This window comes from Pimephales promelas, chromosome 19 (assembly GCF_988280905.1).
Source record: "Pimephales promelas chromosome 19, fPimPro1.hap1.1, whole genome shotgun sequence".
Taxonomy (NCBI): domain Eukaryota; kingdom Metazoa; phylum Chordata; class Actinopteri; order Cypriniformes; family Leuciscidae; genus Pimephales; species Pimephales promelas.
Genome location: NC_142787.1, coordinates 6,129,373 through 6,143,833, shown reverse-complemented (window position 1 = coordinate 6,143,833; position 14,461 = coordinate 6,129,373). Strand labels below are relative to the sequence as shown.

At 37.7% G+C, this 14,461-nt stretch overlaps 1 protein-coding gene across 1 annotated transcript in view; it reads left to right on the top strand.

Annotated features, from left to right (window-relative positions):
* The window catches only part of mpp1 (MAGUK p55 scaffold protein 1), a 32,997-nt gene extending 19,136 nt beyond the window's left edge, over positions 1-13,861 (top strand). Inside the window, exons 4-12 of the mRNA XM_039650221.2 lie at positions 1,735-1,820; positions 2,408-2,476; positions 3,686-3,882; positions 3,975-4,081; positions 5,542-5,622; positions 7,372-7,452; positions 10,458-10,660; positions 10,805-10,879; positions 12,881-13,861. Of these exons, the coding sequence (XP_039506155.2) occupies positions 1,735-1,820; positions 2,408-2,476; positions 3,686-3,882; positions 3,975-4,081; positions 5,542-5,622; positions 7,372-7,452; positions 10,458-10,660; positions 10,805-10,879; positions 12,881-13,057 (1,076 nt within the window). The 3' untranslated portion in view covers positions 13,058-13,861. The remainder of the gene's footprint in view (positions 1-1,734; positions 1,821-2,407; positions 2,477-3,685; positions 3,883-3,974; positions 4,082-5,541; positions 5,623-7,371; positions 7,453-10,457; positions 10,661-10,804; positions 10,880-12,880) is intronic.
* The last annotated feature ends 600 nt before the right edge of the window (positions 13,862-14,461 follow it).

Genomic DNA, 14,461 nt, shown 5'->3' with positions numbered 1-14,461 from the left:
GAGTAGACTATCCTAAGCCTGATCCTTTATTTTATGTCTGCTGTTACGCAGGTGTCGTGCAGTAGGTGGCGGTATGAACCTTCAAGTGAGTTTGAATTTTACAACTACCGTTAAAAGCAGCAGCTCAATAGAATCAATGAGATCTGTTCTAGCGCGTCAGAAACTTATCAACGCTTACCCACGGCTTTTAGCACTAAAATAGCTTCGCTACTGAATCACTAAGTCATATTTCTAACGAAGGGGTAACATCTCTGGTTTTGAAGTAATTAAACTCACAGCGTCATTGTTTAGGGTCGCTGGACGACCTGGGAGGGAGTAATAAGCAGGACCGTAGGGTGGGCTGACATGTGGAGAATCCCCCAAGCCAGGCTGAGCTTCCTCATAAGGTCCACATATGACACCCTCCCAAGCCCCAGCAACCTCTGTCTGTGGCATGGCTCAGAGGAGTGCTGCCAGCTTTGTAATGCCCCAAATCCTAATCTGCAGCACATTCTATCAAGCTGCAAAACAGCACTAACCCAGGGTCGGTATAGGTGGCGCCACGACCGTGTCCTGCGGAAGCTGGCAGAGATCCTGGAGGTGCGCAGGGCGGAATCAGCCAGGGAACGCCGACCACTAAAATTAAGACGGCCGATCCACTTTGTCAGAGAGGGAGGAGGGGCCACCAAAATCACGCAGCCACAGAGATCAGCCCTGGCAGGCAGTTGCGATTGGAACCTGAGAGCGGACCTCGATCGGCAGCTCAGGTTCCCAACAGAGATCACCACAACCAACCTCCGACCAGACATCATTCTCTGGTCCGCCACAACCCGGGCAGTGATTTTGGCAGAGCTTACTGTCCCGTGGGAGGGAGGAATGGAGGCAGCCCATGAGAGGAAGAAAGATCGCTACCTCGACCTTACAGCCGAATGCAGAGAGGCTGGGTGGTCAGCTGTCAGCTACCCGGTGGAAGTCGGCTGTAGGGGGTTCGTGGGAACATCCACCCAGCGTTTCCTGAAGAGCATGGGAGTTACCGGCCCCAAACTCAGAAATGCTATGAAAGTCCTTGCCGAGGAGGCCGAGCAGGGAAGCTTTTGGCTTTGGTTAAGAAGGAAGGATCAGGCGTGGGGAAAACAAGGGTCCTAGGGTTAGCTGCAGGGGGCAGCAGGGAGACATCCCTGCTGCCGCTCCACCACCATGAGATGTTTCGGGATTAATGGAGCGAAACATCAATGAAGGGTGGCTCCCGGCTGATGACCCTGCAGCTACCCGAAATGGCACCGTCGGAGGTGCGGCAAGCAGAAATGCTCAGCAGGCAGTCATTTGCCTGTGCTACCACCTAAAGACTTAAGAGAGATGCTGAACAGACAGACACAGGTAATTTACACCCTCTATCTTGATAAGGAAATTCAAATAAATGTTATAATTCATTAATTTTAATAAATGTCTGATTCAAAGCAGGCAGAAAGCTAGATCTAAAAAGCTGTAACTAACTAAAATATCTGCAATTTGTACCCTTCTTGTCAAATATTGTGCAGCAAACATATATATATTTATATATATATATATATATATAGAGAGAGAAATTTAACCAAACAATTAGGAAAATATAAGTATCGGATTGGTATCGGCAGATACTCAATATTCAATGACTCGGATCAGATCGGGGACACAAAAAAACTTGATCGGGACATCCCTAGTTTTCATAGAGGACAATGGATAACTGCTTAACTCTCTCTCTCTTTTTTTAAACAGGTTCTTTACATGAAGGTGATGAAATCGCAGAGATCAATGGGAAAAGTATTGCTAATGAAAGTGTAGACCAACTGCAGAAGATTCTGGTGGGTTGTTGTGTCTGCACACTGAGAAGTGCACTTTAACATTTACTTTTAAAAAGTGTGCTTATTACAGAAATAACTCATTTGAAAAATAAAATTCTAAAGGGGAAACTGAATGTAATGTCTTTGTACACTTAATTGCATGTTATTGTAACTTTAAAGTAAAATTTATTTTGATATAAAAATACAAGGGTACTTGAGTGTGTTAAGAAACGTATTCAGTGGCCTTTTATTTGATTGATACTGTTGTCGGCAAGTACAGTTTTATATATATATATACGGTATATATATTACTGTATACATACATAAGAAATAAATGTTTTTTTTGCATTTCAGTAATTAGAATTTTCTTTGAAACTGAGCAAAGCGTCAATGTAAATTGCTGTTAGTAACTTGTTGTGTAAATACTTTATTAAAAGACTAAGTTTAAACTGTGATTTGCTTGTTGCTTGTCTAGCTACAGTTTCAAAGCAGCTTCCCCAACACTGGCACATTTCGTGCAGTTTTTAAGAAGAATTGACACTCAGAGATGATATTTGTAATTATGTTACTCTTTATTTTATGTTGTTGGATGCTTTTTAACATTACAGAAAGACACAAACGGTGTTGTCACATTGAAAATCATCCCCAATCAGCAAAGTCGCCATATGGCATGTGAGGTGAGTAAAACAGAGGCTAATTCAATCCCACATCATACCTGTTTCTTGCTTCATTTTATTATTATTTTCTTATTGTTATTATGATCACAATCTACTCATCTCGCTTTACCCTTTGATCTGTAAATATGCACTCAAATGTGATTTGATCACTTCTTTCTTTGTCTATTCTGTATCCTTGATTAAATTAAGGTGTGGGGTTTATCATGGGAATGGGAAACCAATGAAAGACACAGGTGACTATTTAAGCATCAATAGCAGATAACTGCACACTTACTTTTCTCATTAGATGAAGTAACTTCAAACCCTCCTCTGCCATCTTCTGGTCACACAGCGTCAAACTGCACTGCAGTTGATTGTGAAACATTGTTTGACGTTGTGATGAGCTTTGGCAGTTTTCTAAATCCTCTTTCACCATATACTATAACCATTGTGCTACGTTTATGTCAGAACATCTAGTTCTAGAGTTTTGCTTATCTGTTTTAGATTCTACTGGCACTAGCTGTAGATTTTGTCACTAAAATCTATCTATCTATCTATCTATCTATCTATCTATCTATCTATCTATCTATCTATCTATCTATCTATCTATCTATCTATCTATCTATCTATCTATCTATCTATCTATCTGCTTTCTGTCTATCTGTATGTGTATTTTATATATAAAACCAGCATTTTAGAATGATTTCTAGAAGGATCATGTGATAATGAAGACTGGAGTAAATCACAGGCATAAATAACAAAATATATTAAAATAGAAAACAGTTATTTTAAATTTTAATAACATTTGCTTTTTGTAACAATGTTGCTATTTTTCTGTATTTTTGATCCAATAAATGCAGCCTTGATGAGCACAAAAATCTGAATTATTCCAAACTTTGACTGGTGATATATGGCAATTGAATTAAGCAAATAGTTTATCCAAAAATGAATGCATTACATAGGGGGAAACTTACCTATTTTTTTTTTTGTTTTTTTTTTTTTTTGAAGATGCTAGTTATACTGTAGCTTCAACTTAAATTAAAGTGGATTATACAACTGGATGATGTTTATATACACAACATGATGCACACAATAGGACATGTTCCTGGATTCATTGACCCTGGAGAAACAGACCACTAAAACTGGAAGGCACTGATTGGCTAAATCATCTTTATGAAGCACTTGTGATGGTTTTACGAGAGTAATGTTTTCCGGGTAATGTTTTCGCAGATGTATATGAGAGCACAGTTTGACTATGACCCTGCCAAAGATGACCTGATCCCTTGCAAAGAAGCCGGACTGAAATTCCAAACGGGTGACATCATTCATATCATCAATAAGAAAGATCCAAACTGGTGGCAAGGAAAGGTGGACAGCTCCTCCACAGACTTTGCAGGACTCATCCCTTCTCCAGAACTTCAGGAATGGTGCGTTCTGACCTGAATTCTTTTCCTGGATTTGATGACTGTAATTAGTGATGTACATTTAAGATCTCCAAACATTGCTGATGTTTCTTCAGGCGAGTAGCAAGCAAAAGCAAAGCGACACGGGAAGCCGGACAGTCCTGCAGTCCTTTTGGCAAGAAGAAGAAATGCAAAGACAAATATCTGGCCAAACACAGCTCAAGTTAGTAAAGCTCACCTCTTTATCATTTCTATGGCTTGTTTCGCATTATTATTTTGAAAAAATGCTTTTATAACACGCTTTTGAAAAATAGGCTTTTATAAAGCAATATAAAACCCTAGCGCAAACTACTTAACTATTCTTTGAAAATGCAGTAAATGCGGGTGATTTAAGCTGTTGATAATCGGCACTCTAGATTTGTGTTCCATTCCATGTAGATTAATTTTCTTTTTGGATATAAAGGTGGCAGACACCTTTACTAATGTAAATTTGATTTCACAATGATGAGTTATTCTCCAATGCCATCTCCCAATAACCATTTTATGTCTGTTCAGGGCTCCAGACTAATTTTTCCACTGGTGCTACCAGCTTTCTCAGTTGGTCGCACCACCTTTTGATTTGGTCGCACCTTTTTTTCTTTTTTGCTACATGCAATGGGATTAATCAATGCATGCTGATGAATATTGGTTTTAATGGACCAAAGCTAGCAAAGGCTTTCTGGGTTGCAGCATAAATACCTGTAATATGTTAATTATCATTGCCAAATTTCAGGATTTTCATGGATTTTGGACCGTAATTTTAAGCATTTTACATTTGAATCATGTACAATCTATTTACATTTGAATAAAAATATACTGTATCTATAATGTAACAGCTGTGTACTGTACTGTATTTATCTATCAGTTATCATCTTTTTATCTGCATCGTCTTAAAAATCATTAAACATTCAAATGGATGCATTAAATTTTAAAAGATTAGAGTATTATAATAAGCTAATACAGATTTTTCGTTATCAAAGTTTATAAAATCAGAAATCTCACATTCTTTACCTTCTGCATTTTATAATAATTTCCTTTTCCTCAGTCGAGCGATTACTCTCATCTAACCGCTATAAAGACGTAGAAAAGGGGCACGCTGTTTCGTGAGACAATAATTCGTGCATTCGTAATTGGCACGTTTCACCCTCATGTGCAATGCGCGTGATGTCTACGTTCGTCAAAAAATAAACTGCACGTTTCTTGCGGACGAACACTGTAGCCGGAGCTACTTCTCTCTGTTAATGTCTATGTCGAGTCACGTAGGCACTGGGCAACTCTGTATCCGAGTCGAACCCGGGATAAAATAGTCCGAATATAAACACTTATTATAGGTGTACCGTAGTGATTCAGGATAAGTAAAAAACACGGTTCGGAAATATATTCATGATGTAGCCTACTCGTTCATTTTGAACATAAGTTACGGACTACAGCAGCTGATACAACGGCGTTTTGCTGCGCGAGCGTCCACATAAAATTAACTCGCACATTCTCAAAAAATGGTCGCACATGTGATCAATTTGGTCGCAGTCTGGAACCCTGCTGTTACACAGCTCTAATGGTGTTTGAGTTAAAGCAACAACATGAGTCTGGTCTTATAGAAACAGGCCTTGTCAAGCTTTAACTGATGATATTTTTCTTCCTTAGTCTTTGACCAGCTTGATGTAATATCCTATGAAGAAGTGGTGAGACTTCCTGCATTCATCCGGAAAACTCTGGTTCTGATCGGTAAGCATCATCATACCCTATTCACTTTGAATATTGTGGCTCCGTCTCCTTTGACACAGCTTAGATCAGCAAGGAATTCTTGGTAATGGACGATTTATGGGTGGTTTTGCAGCAGTGTAGAATAAAACACTGGATTTAATCGCAGAAGTTCATTTATTTTCCAACTCTAGATCAAAAACATGACCGGAACACCCAACTAAGATGAGATTGGACAATGAACAGAACGATCACGGGGCTTAAATACACAGGTAGATAATCAAAGAAACTCAGAACAGGTGTGTAACTAAACCAGTAACCATGACAACCAACTCAAAGCACTGAGACAGGCGGACAGGCAGGTAAAAACCTAAACTAGAGCACAAAGCAAACAGACGTTATGGGAGTACATATCATCGTGGACTCTTTTCACAGACGTGTCTGCACAGTTATTAACATTGTAAATCTAACTCAAAGTATAGTGTTATAAAATTACATTAAAAAAAAAACTTAATTCCAGAACAAATTGTTAATGCTGCTATGTGAGTGTTTGATATTGTTCCTTTTTTTCGGAAAGGCATCGATGCGCTGTTTTTATTTATTTTCTTTTTTCTTTGCTGTTGGAGGAAACGGGAATGCAGAAATATATATGATATATATGCTTTATAGCTTGCCATACTATGATGATTTCAGCTTCTGAACCCCTGGACATGTTAAAAAGAAAATATTTATAAAATATACCCTATAAAATTATCTACCAAAATGTATTTAAAGGGTTAGTTCACCCAAAAATGAAAATTAAGTCATTAATTACTCACCCCCATGCTGTACCAACCCCGTAAGACCTTCGTTCATCTTCGGAACACAAATGAAGATATTTTTGATTAAATTTGAGAGGTGGATCACTGCTACATAGGCTCCCTGTCATGTGGTAGAAGGATGGACCCAATAGCAGACAGTATGTAACACTCAACAAGGTTTATTGACAATGAAAACAGAAAAACAAAACCCACGATGGGGCAAAACAAGACAGGAAAGCAAACACTAGACTAAGACTGAGATTAAGACAGGAACAATAATGAGACACGAACTGACACTTGAATAACAGTTTTCTCAATGAATTACTCACTGCTAGAATCACTCAACGTCACACAATGAACAGACCCAGGACAGCAAACACAAGGAGATTATAAAGGGAAAACTAATGACGAGGACAGGTGAAACTGACTAGACAATAATGACAAGACGGGGATAACAAGGGGGCGGGGATAACGTAACGAGACAACACAAGCTTGCACACAAAACATGTTTCTGTCATGATCCTGCCCCACGACTAGAGAAAATCAAAGACTTGATGGCAGAATCATGACACTCCCTAAGGGATTGAAACTTGACGGCCCAGAAAGTCATTGAAGAAAATGTTTAAATAGTCCATGTGACTACAGTGGCTCAACTATAAGTTTTATCAAGCAACGAGAATACTTTTTGAGAATTGCGCAAGAAGTAGTAGAATAAGAACACAATTCTCGCGCATGCGTCGTGGAGATCTCTTGAACTCGTCTCAGATTACTCCAATATATTAATTATAATATTTATATCAGGAAGTCAAAAGTGAAATGTGAGTAAATATGTTAATGGATTTGTTGTATACTTTTTTGGTATAGTTTTTTTCATTAGGGTAAATTGCCATGTAGATCCACAAAAAGGAGCTTAAAATTTGAAAACGTGCAGCAGGCTAAAATGTGTTATTTAATGTTTTGCTCTTGTTTAAAGGTGCACCTGGAGTTGGAAGGAGCCACATTAAAAATTCCCTGCTGACCAAATATCCTGAGAAGTTTGCCTACCCAGCACCACGTATGTACAGTCCAGCTACATAACTCCAAAGACTTCCACCTGTATTTAGGCATTTTAAACAGTTTTTAGGAATGTTTAAACAGAATAAACCAATTATATGCCCTCGCAAAGTGAAAAATCCAGTATTGGTGTTCACCAGCATGCGGTATGTTTGCATAATTGGACCAGCATGAGATTCTGGTTTCTGGTTTGCTGATCCCTTGGTTCACCAGCTAGACCAACATCATGCCAACTCTAACAAAGCCCGGACCAACATGGATTTCACGCTGGTTTATTTAGGAATTTTCAGCACAGTAGTTCACCTAACAATGTGTCATTATTACTCACCCTCATATTGTTCCAAAGCTGTTTGGCATTGATAACGTCAAGTTGACATGCCACACTATTTTTATTGTTTATGTACTTCAAGCGAAACCACAAAACAAATGGATATGAGATCATTTTGAACAAAATCTAGCCAAAACAAAGCCATGACTATTTACATAATAGGTAGTTGTGCTCTGGGCCCCTGCAATCTTTTCAGGTTCATTTCTTCACTCAAACCATATCCGTCAAGGTCAGGCACGAGTAAAAATGAACACACTGGAGTTACTTTATAGTTTAAATTCAATTAAAGTTGTTAGTCAATGGCTACCGCCAACTGTCTGGTTAGCAACATTCTTCGAAATATCTTCTTTAGTGTTTAACAGAAGAAAGAAACTCATACATGTTTGGAACAACATGAGGGTGAGTAAATGATGACAACATTTTGATGATAATAATCATTATCATTTTAAGGGGCTGTTCACATGTTTTTGCTTTCCATTGTGCTGATTTTTCAACTTTTAAAATTGCTGCAAAATAATTTTCTTAATTTATAGTTTTATTTTGTTTTCCAGTATCCTTTCATTCTTAAAGGATTAGTTCACCCAAAAATGTAAGTTCTGTCAGTATTTACTCACCCTCATGTTGTTCCAACCCCGTAAGACCTTCGTTCATCTTCGGAACACAAATTAAGATATTTAAGATATTAAGATCACTCCTGCATACAGTCCATAGGCTTCTTGAGGGAATGACTCTTGCTGGCATCAGAAAGTCATTAAAGACATCGTTAAAATAGTCCAAGTGACTACAGTGGCTCAATTTTAACTTTATCAAGCGACGAGAACACTTTTTGTGCGCAAAAACAAACAAAAATAACGACTTTATTTCAACTATTCACTTCCTTCTCCATGGGCCTGTAGTCAGTTAACGTAGTGTGATTGCGTAGAGCTACGTCACACGTAGGCTCACTATTGGCCAACGCTGGTCATGTGTGTGATGCGTGTGACGTACAATAACAGAAGCTTACGCTATTAAACTAGTAACCTGACTCGTGCAGAGGGAGAAATAAACTAATAGTTGAAATAAAGTCGTTATTTTTGTTGTTTTTTTGCACACAAAAGTGTTCTCGTCGTTTGATAAACTTAAGATTGAGCCCCTGTAGTCACTTGGACTATTTTAACGATGTCTTTAATGACTTTTCGAGGACAGCAAGAGCCAGTCCCTCAAGAAGCCTATGGACTGTATGCAGGAGCGATCTTAATATCTTAAATATCTTAATTTGTGTTCCGAAGATGAACAAAGGCCTTACGGGGTTGGGACAACATGAGGGTGAGTGAATACTGACAGAATTTTTATTTTTGGGTGAACTAAACCTTTAAAACAAGATCAATTTTACATGAGAAACAAAACTGAATTAGATCGATATAAGATTATAAGATCTATAATAAGACTATAAGATGATATATCATTTAAAGATTTATATACATTTATTATGTATTCTATGTAAACAAGTTATAGAGTTTTGCTTAAATCATTTTTTTTTTAACAATTCATCATTGAAAAACTAACCTGGGGTGCGTTTCCCGTACAAAGATGCAACTCGCTGATTTAACTACCATAGTACGATGCATCTTTAAAGAAATCAACTAGCTAGTCACGACTGTTTCCCGAAACCCACTGTCGCAAAGTATCGTTCAAACACATTGGTTTCGCATGTTGTGGAGTGTTTGACATCCAATTAATGCTAGATTTGTTTTATATAAATTGCAGACATGTCATCTGAGGACTACTTCTAATTGTTCTCAGTTGTTTTGCTTTATTACCAGACTCAATATTTGGCTTGTTCTTACATAGTAGAACACATGCGCACTCTTCAAACACGTTACTTTAAATCTTTTGAAAAACTAAAAGATGTAAATTCCATTTGTATGTATTCTAAATAAAGGGCACCAGTTGTACTGAATGTCAGCTTGCTTATTTTGCTCAAGATAAGGATTCATTACCTCCAAATGTCATGCAATATAGAACTGATGCTTCTAACCACAGGTCGAGAGCTGTCGTTCAAACCACACAACTTTGCGATGCTGTTTGCAAATGTTCGTTGGAACGATGGTTTCGGGAAACACCGACTCGTTGAACTATGCTGATAACGACGGAACTTGCGACCATAGTTGGCTAACAATGCTTTCGGGAAACGCACCCCTGGATAGCAGCCGAACTTAGCCCCGCCCGCAACATTGTAGGATGTGTAGTTCGGTCTGGATCCGTTGTGAAGCAAGAATGCCCGAACCAAAGCTGTTCGGACCAATCAAATTGTCAGACTAAGCTTTACACAATGATGAACAGATGATCAACAGTAACGTAATCATCCACGTCACCAAAGAGCGATTGGGTTGAATTCGTTTACAACAAAGAATGGCTGCCGCTGGAGAATTTAGATGTGTAGATTCAGCCATCGCGTTAGTTATAGAAGATGTAGACAGCGCATTCATTTAAAAGAGGAACAAAGAACCCCGCGATCAAGGTGATCCAATTGAGTGCAGAGGCATTTTCTTTCCTGGATCGGTTGAAACACGCCCCATAATCACAGCCCAATGGAGCTGTATCAGACTCACATTCTGACTAGAATCTGAGTATGACGACGTCAGGCTACTGAAAAACGTGATAAAATAATGAATCATTAATATAATTTTTCTTTGCAGACACCACTAGACCTCCAAAGAAAGACGAGGAGAATGGCAAAGAATATTACTTTATTTCCAATGATGAAATGACCAAGTGTATCGTCGGGAATCAGCTACTTGAATACGGCAGTCACCAGGGACACATGTTTGGTACGAAGATCGAAACTGTTAACAAGATTCACGCGCAGGGGAAAATTGCTCTGCTGGATGTGGAACCACAGGTAATGCCACGCTGTTGAGTCAGATATTAAATAAGCATTGCACTTGATCCCTAGCATTGTGGTGTCTTTATTTTTATGAACCGTCACAATCTCTAGCCTTGTCAGTCAATTTCTTTTCTGAACTCTTTGTTTTTGTTTTTCCAGACGCTGAAAGTGCTCAGAACGGCGGAGTTTGCTCCTCTTGTGATGTTCATTGCTCCTACTAACACTGGCAATCAGGTTAGAAACTGATTCATTCAGGCTTTAATCCCCAGGGATTAGATTCACAAAACATTCTTAAGAATTAGGGATGTCAACGATTATTTGACAATCGATTAATTGTCGATAACACATTTAATCAATAAATCTTATCGATCATCAATTAAGCAGGATCATGCGCGTGCGTGCTGCTCAACCGCGAAACACGTAAGCGAGCGCGCCGGTGTGGTGAAGTGTTGAGTCCCACTGAATGACACACATTCCGAAGAGTTGTTTGGGACTATTTTACACCTTCATCATGACTATACATTCGCATTCGCAGCCTTTTGTTTTGTGCAAATGTAAGTTGTAATAGTTTATTTTGTGTACACCTATCTATATCTGTTTTATCTCATATTGGATGCATTTGGTTAAGAATTGACGTGATCTTTAGCGCACTCATCTTAAACGACAATGCACGACTAATAATGACTATTGGGACTGTCATATTACACAAGATTATGAAGAGAACAATATTGTAATAAAACATTGTGAATTATTTGGGTTTAGATGCCATGTCGCATTGCTCCAGGAATAGCCACCACAACATGAGAACTTGTGCATTCACATCATTTTGTGCAGATATAATTTTGTAATATTATGTTTATTTTGTATATACAGTATGTCTGATCAAATAGGATGCGTTTCTTTGAGTTAAATAAACACTAACAAAGTGCTCAACGGTTATTCATTCAGCGCGTGCCGCTCAAGCAGAATGCACGACTAATAATGATGGTTAATTTGGGACTGTCATATTACATAACATGAGAACACTATTTTATTAAATGGTTGAGGCAGCGTTGGTGACACATTGTATTTGTCGGTATATTATATATGAAATCATTTGTTAATTTATCGACCACATCAAAACATTTTACAATCCTACTAACCCTTTATTTAGATTAAAAACCATTCTTATTAATTTGGTGAGGAACATGACCACTTTTTGAGCAGCATTGACACTGTAATGCTGTTTGTCATTAATGCTAACGATTAATCGATTAATTGATTGTTAATTTAAACGACGATCGAGCATGGGAATTTGTGAAAATTGACATCCCTATTAAGAATTCATTTGTTTTTGTATTTCCAATATAAATCATTTAAAAACGAATTTCCAAAAATACTTCTTAAGAGTGTTCTTAACATTGTCAAATTGTCAAGACAAAACAAATCTGTGAAAATATTCATTAATGATTATTTCGGTAAAAGAGTAATGGGTTGATTATTTTGATGATTAATCGAGTAAGCGTATATTTTTTTGTGGTAATAAAAATAGAAAAAAGTGAATAATAGCCAATAAATGACTTAAAGGGATACTCCACTTTTTTTGGAAATAGGCTCATTTTACCACTCCCTCAGAGTTAAACAGTCGAGTTTTACCATTTTCAAATCCATTCAGCTGATTTTCTGATATTTAGAAGAATATCAGTAACCAGACAGTTTCTGAATGAGACCAGAAACTGTCTGGTTACTGTCTTCTAAATATCAGAAAATCGGCTGAATAACGGTAAAAAACTCGACTGTTTAACTCTGGGGGAGTTGTAAAATGAGCCTATTTCCAAAAAAAAAAAGTGGAGTATCCCTTTAAAATACATGAGGCAATAATAGTTGGTTCAAATAAAGTATCAAAAACAAGTAATTAAAATACCAAATTTCGATATATAAACAATCAACTTATGCACCACTTCTAGTATTTTGCCAGTTAATCGACATGGGATTTTTTTTAAATCAAGTACTCAAATTGAATCGAGGAATCATGACGGGCCTATTAAAAACCATCGTAAATAACTTTCCAAAGTTAGCATAACCTCCAATTTATCTTAAATCCTCAAAGGTAAGAAACTATTTCTTAAGAAGATTTTTGTGATTCTGGTCCAATAAGCCCACCCCATAAGCCTATCCATGCTTACGACCTGAAGTTTATAATAAAGCAATGTTTGTAGACTAAAGATTTCTAATCTATGCTTTTCTACTTTTCAGTCAGAGGCAGTGCAGAACATCCAGAAAGAATCCGATGGCATCCTCAGTTCATACCGCCACTTCTTCGATGAAATGCTCGTCAACAATGACGTAGATGAGAGTGTTAAGGGTGTAGAGGAGGCCATCGAGAGAGCCTCCTCGACCCCACAGTGGGTGCCAATCTCATGGGTGTACTAAAAACCCCAGTCCCTTTCCCTAATCTCCCCTCCAAATATACCATAAGAGTAAACCACACTCACACGGTCATCAAGACAGTTTGCACATGAATAAGTGGTTTATAGAATGTTTTAAAAAAAAAAGCAATAAGTTTGTTCTTTTTGTTTAATATGTGAATGATTTTTAAAAGCCAGAGTGCTATAACCATACCAGTACAGTATATATATATATATATATATATATATATATATATATATATAGCAGTAAGCGATGACATTGTTAGCGATGCAAAAAGGACCTCTACTGTGATTCAAAATACCACTCAGTTCATAAAGGTCTGTGGGTTTTTGATCTTCCCTGGAATTTCAGTGTATTTTTTATACCATGTGCCATGGTGTTCTTCTTAAATATAATTACGTTTAAAAAAACAAACAAATGTTAAAAACACAGGGAAATTGTATCAATCTATAGACCATTTCAAAAGATGTAAACAACACTGGTCCAGAAGCACTTCCTGTTTCAGAAGCACAACTGTTTTCTTTATTTCACATGTCAAGAAAACATCTTAAAGATGTTTGTTTAACTTTTTGATTCAGTTTTAAATGTTCTGTTGGTTGTATTTTATCCCAGCTTTTATGTAGTGTTAAAAAACTGAAACAGGAAGTGCTGCTGGACCAGTGTTGTTTACATCTTGTGAAATGGTCTATATTTGAAAGGAGCTTTGTCTTGTCCTGAAATGTTTCTCATTATGATATATGGATTTACCTCAAGTCATAATGTAAGGCACTTTTAAAAGAACTGAATAAACGTCTCCCCACACTTCAATTGCGACTCTCTGTGTTAAAGAATGGACAGCGTTTCGGTTACCACAATGTAACCTTAGTTCCCTGAGATGACGGGAATGAGCAGTTACTGATGCTAATGAGGAACACTCACAAACAAACACAAATGGCATTTCAGCCCGCCAAAACAGACTGCCTATTTAAGTGATTTAGGTTAAAAGAGGTTTTATTGAAGTTTTTGTCCAACTCCATTGACTTGACTTGGGACAAAAACTACAATAAAACCTGTTGGAAAGCATCTTTTGTGGCGATTTTTGTGTGAGCATATCAGTGAACTCCCCAGACAAATCGGTAGGGTTGGGTATCGAGAATCGAGTATCGATTGGAACCGGGACTAACTTTTTGTTTTTCCCGGAATCGTTCAAAAGTTAAAATTTCAATTCCTAGTTTCGATATTCACAGTCCGCCGAGCGGAAGAAGAAACAGCTGGACAACACCAACGAAGAAGCGTCTACCAGAAGTGTTGGCATAACCGCGCGAGTCGAACATGAGTAGCTTACATCGGCGGTCGAAAGTGTGGCTTCACTTTTCTAAAAATTAACGAAATCTCGGCAAAATGCAAAATGTGTGACAAGTATTTGTG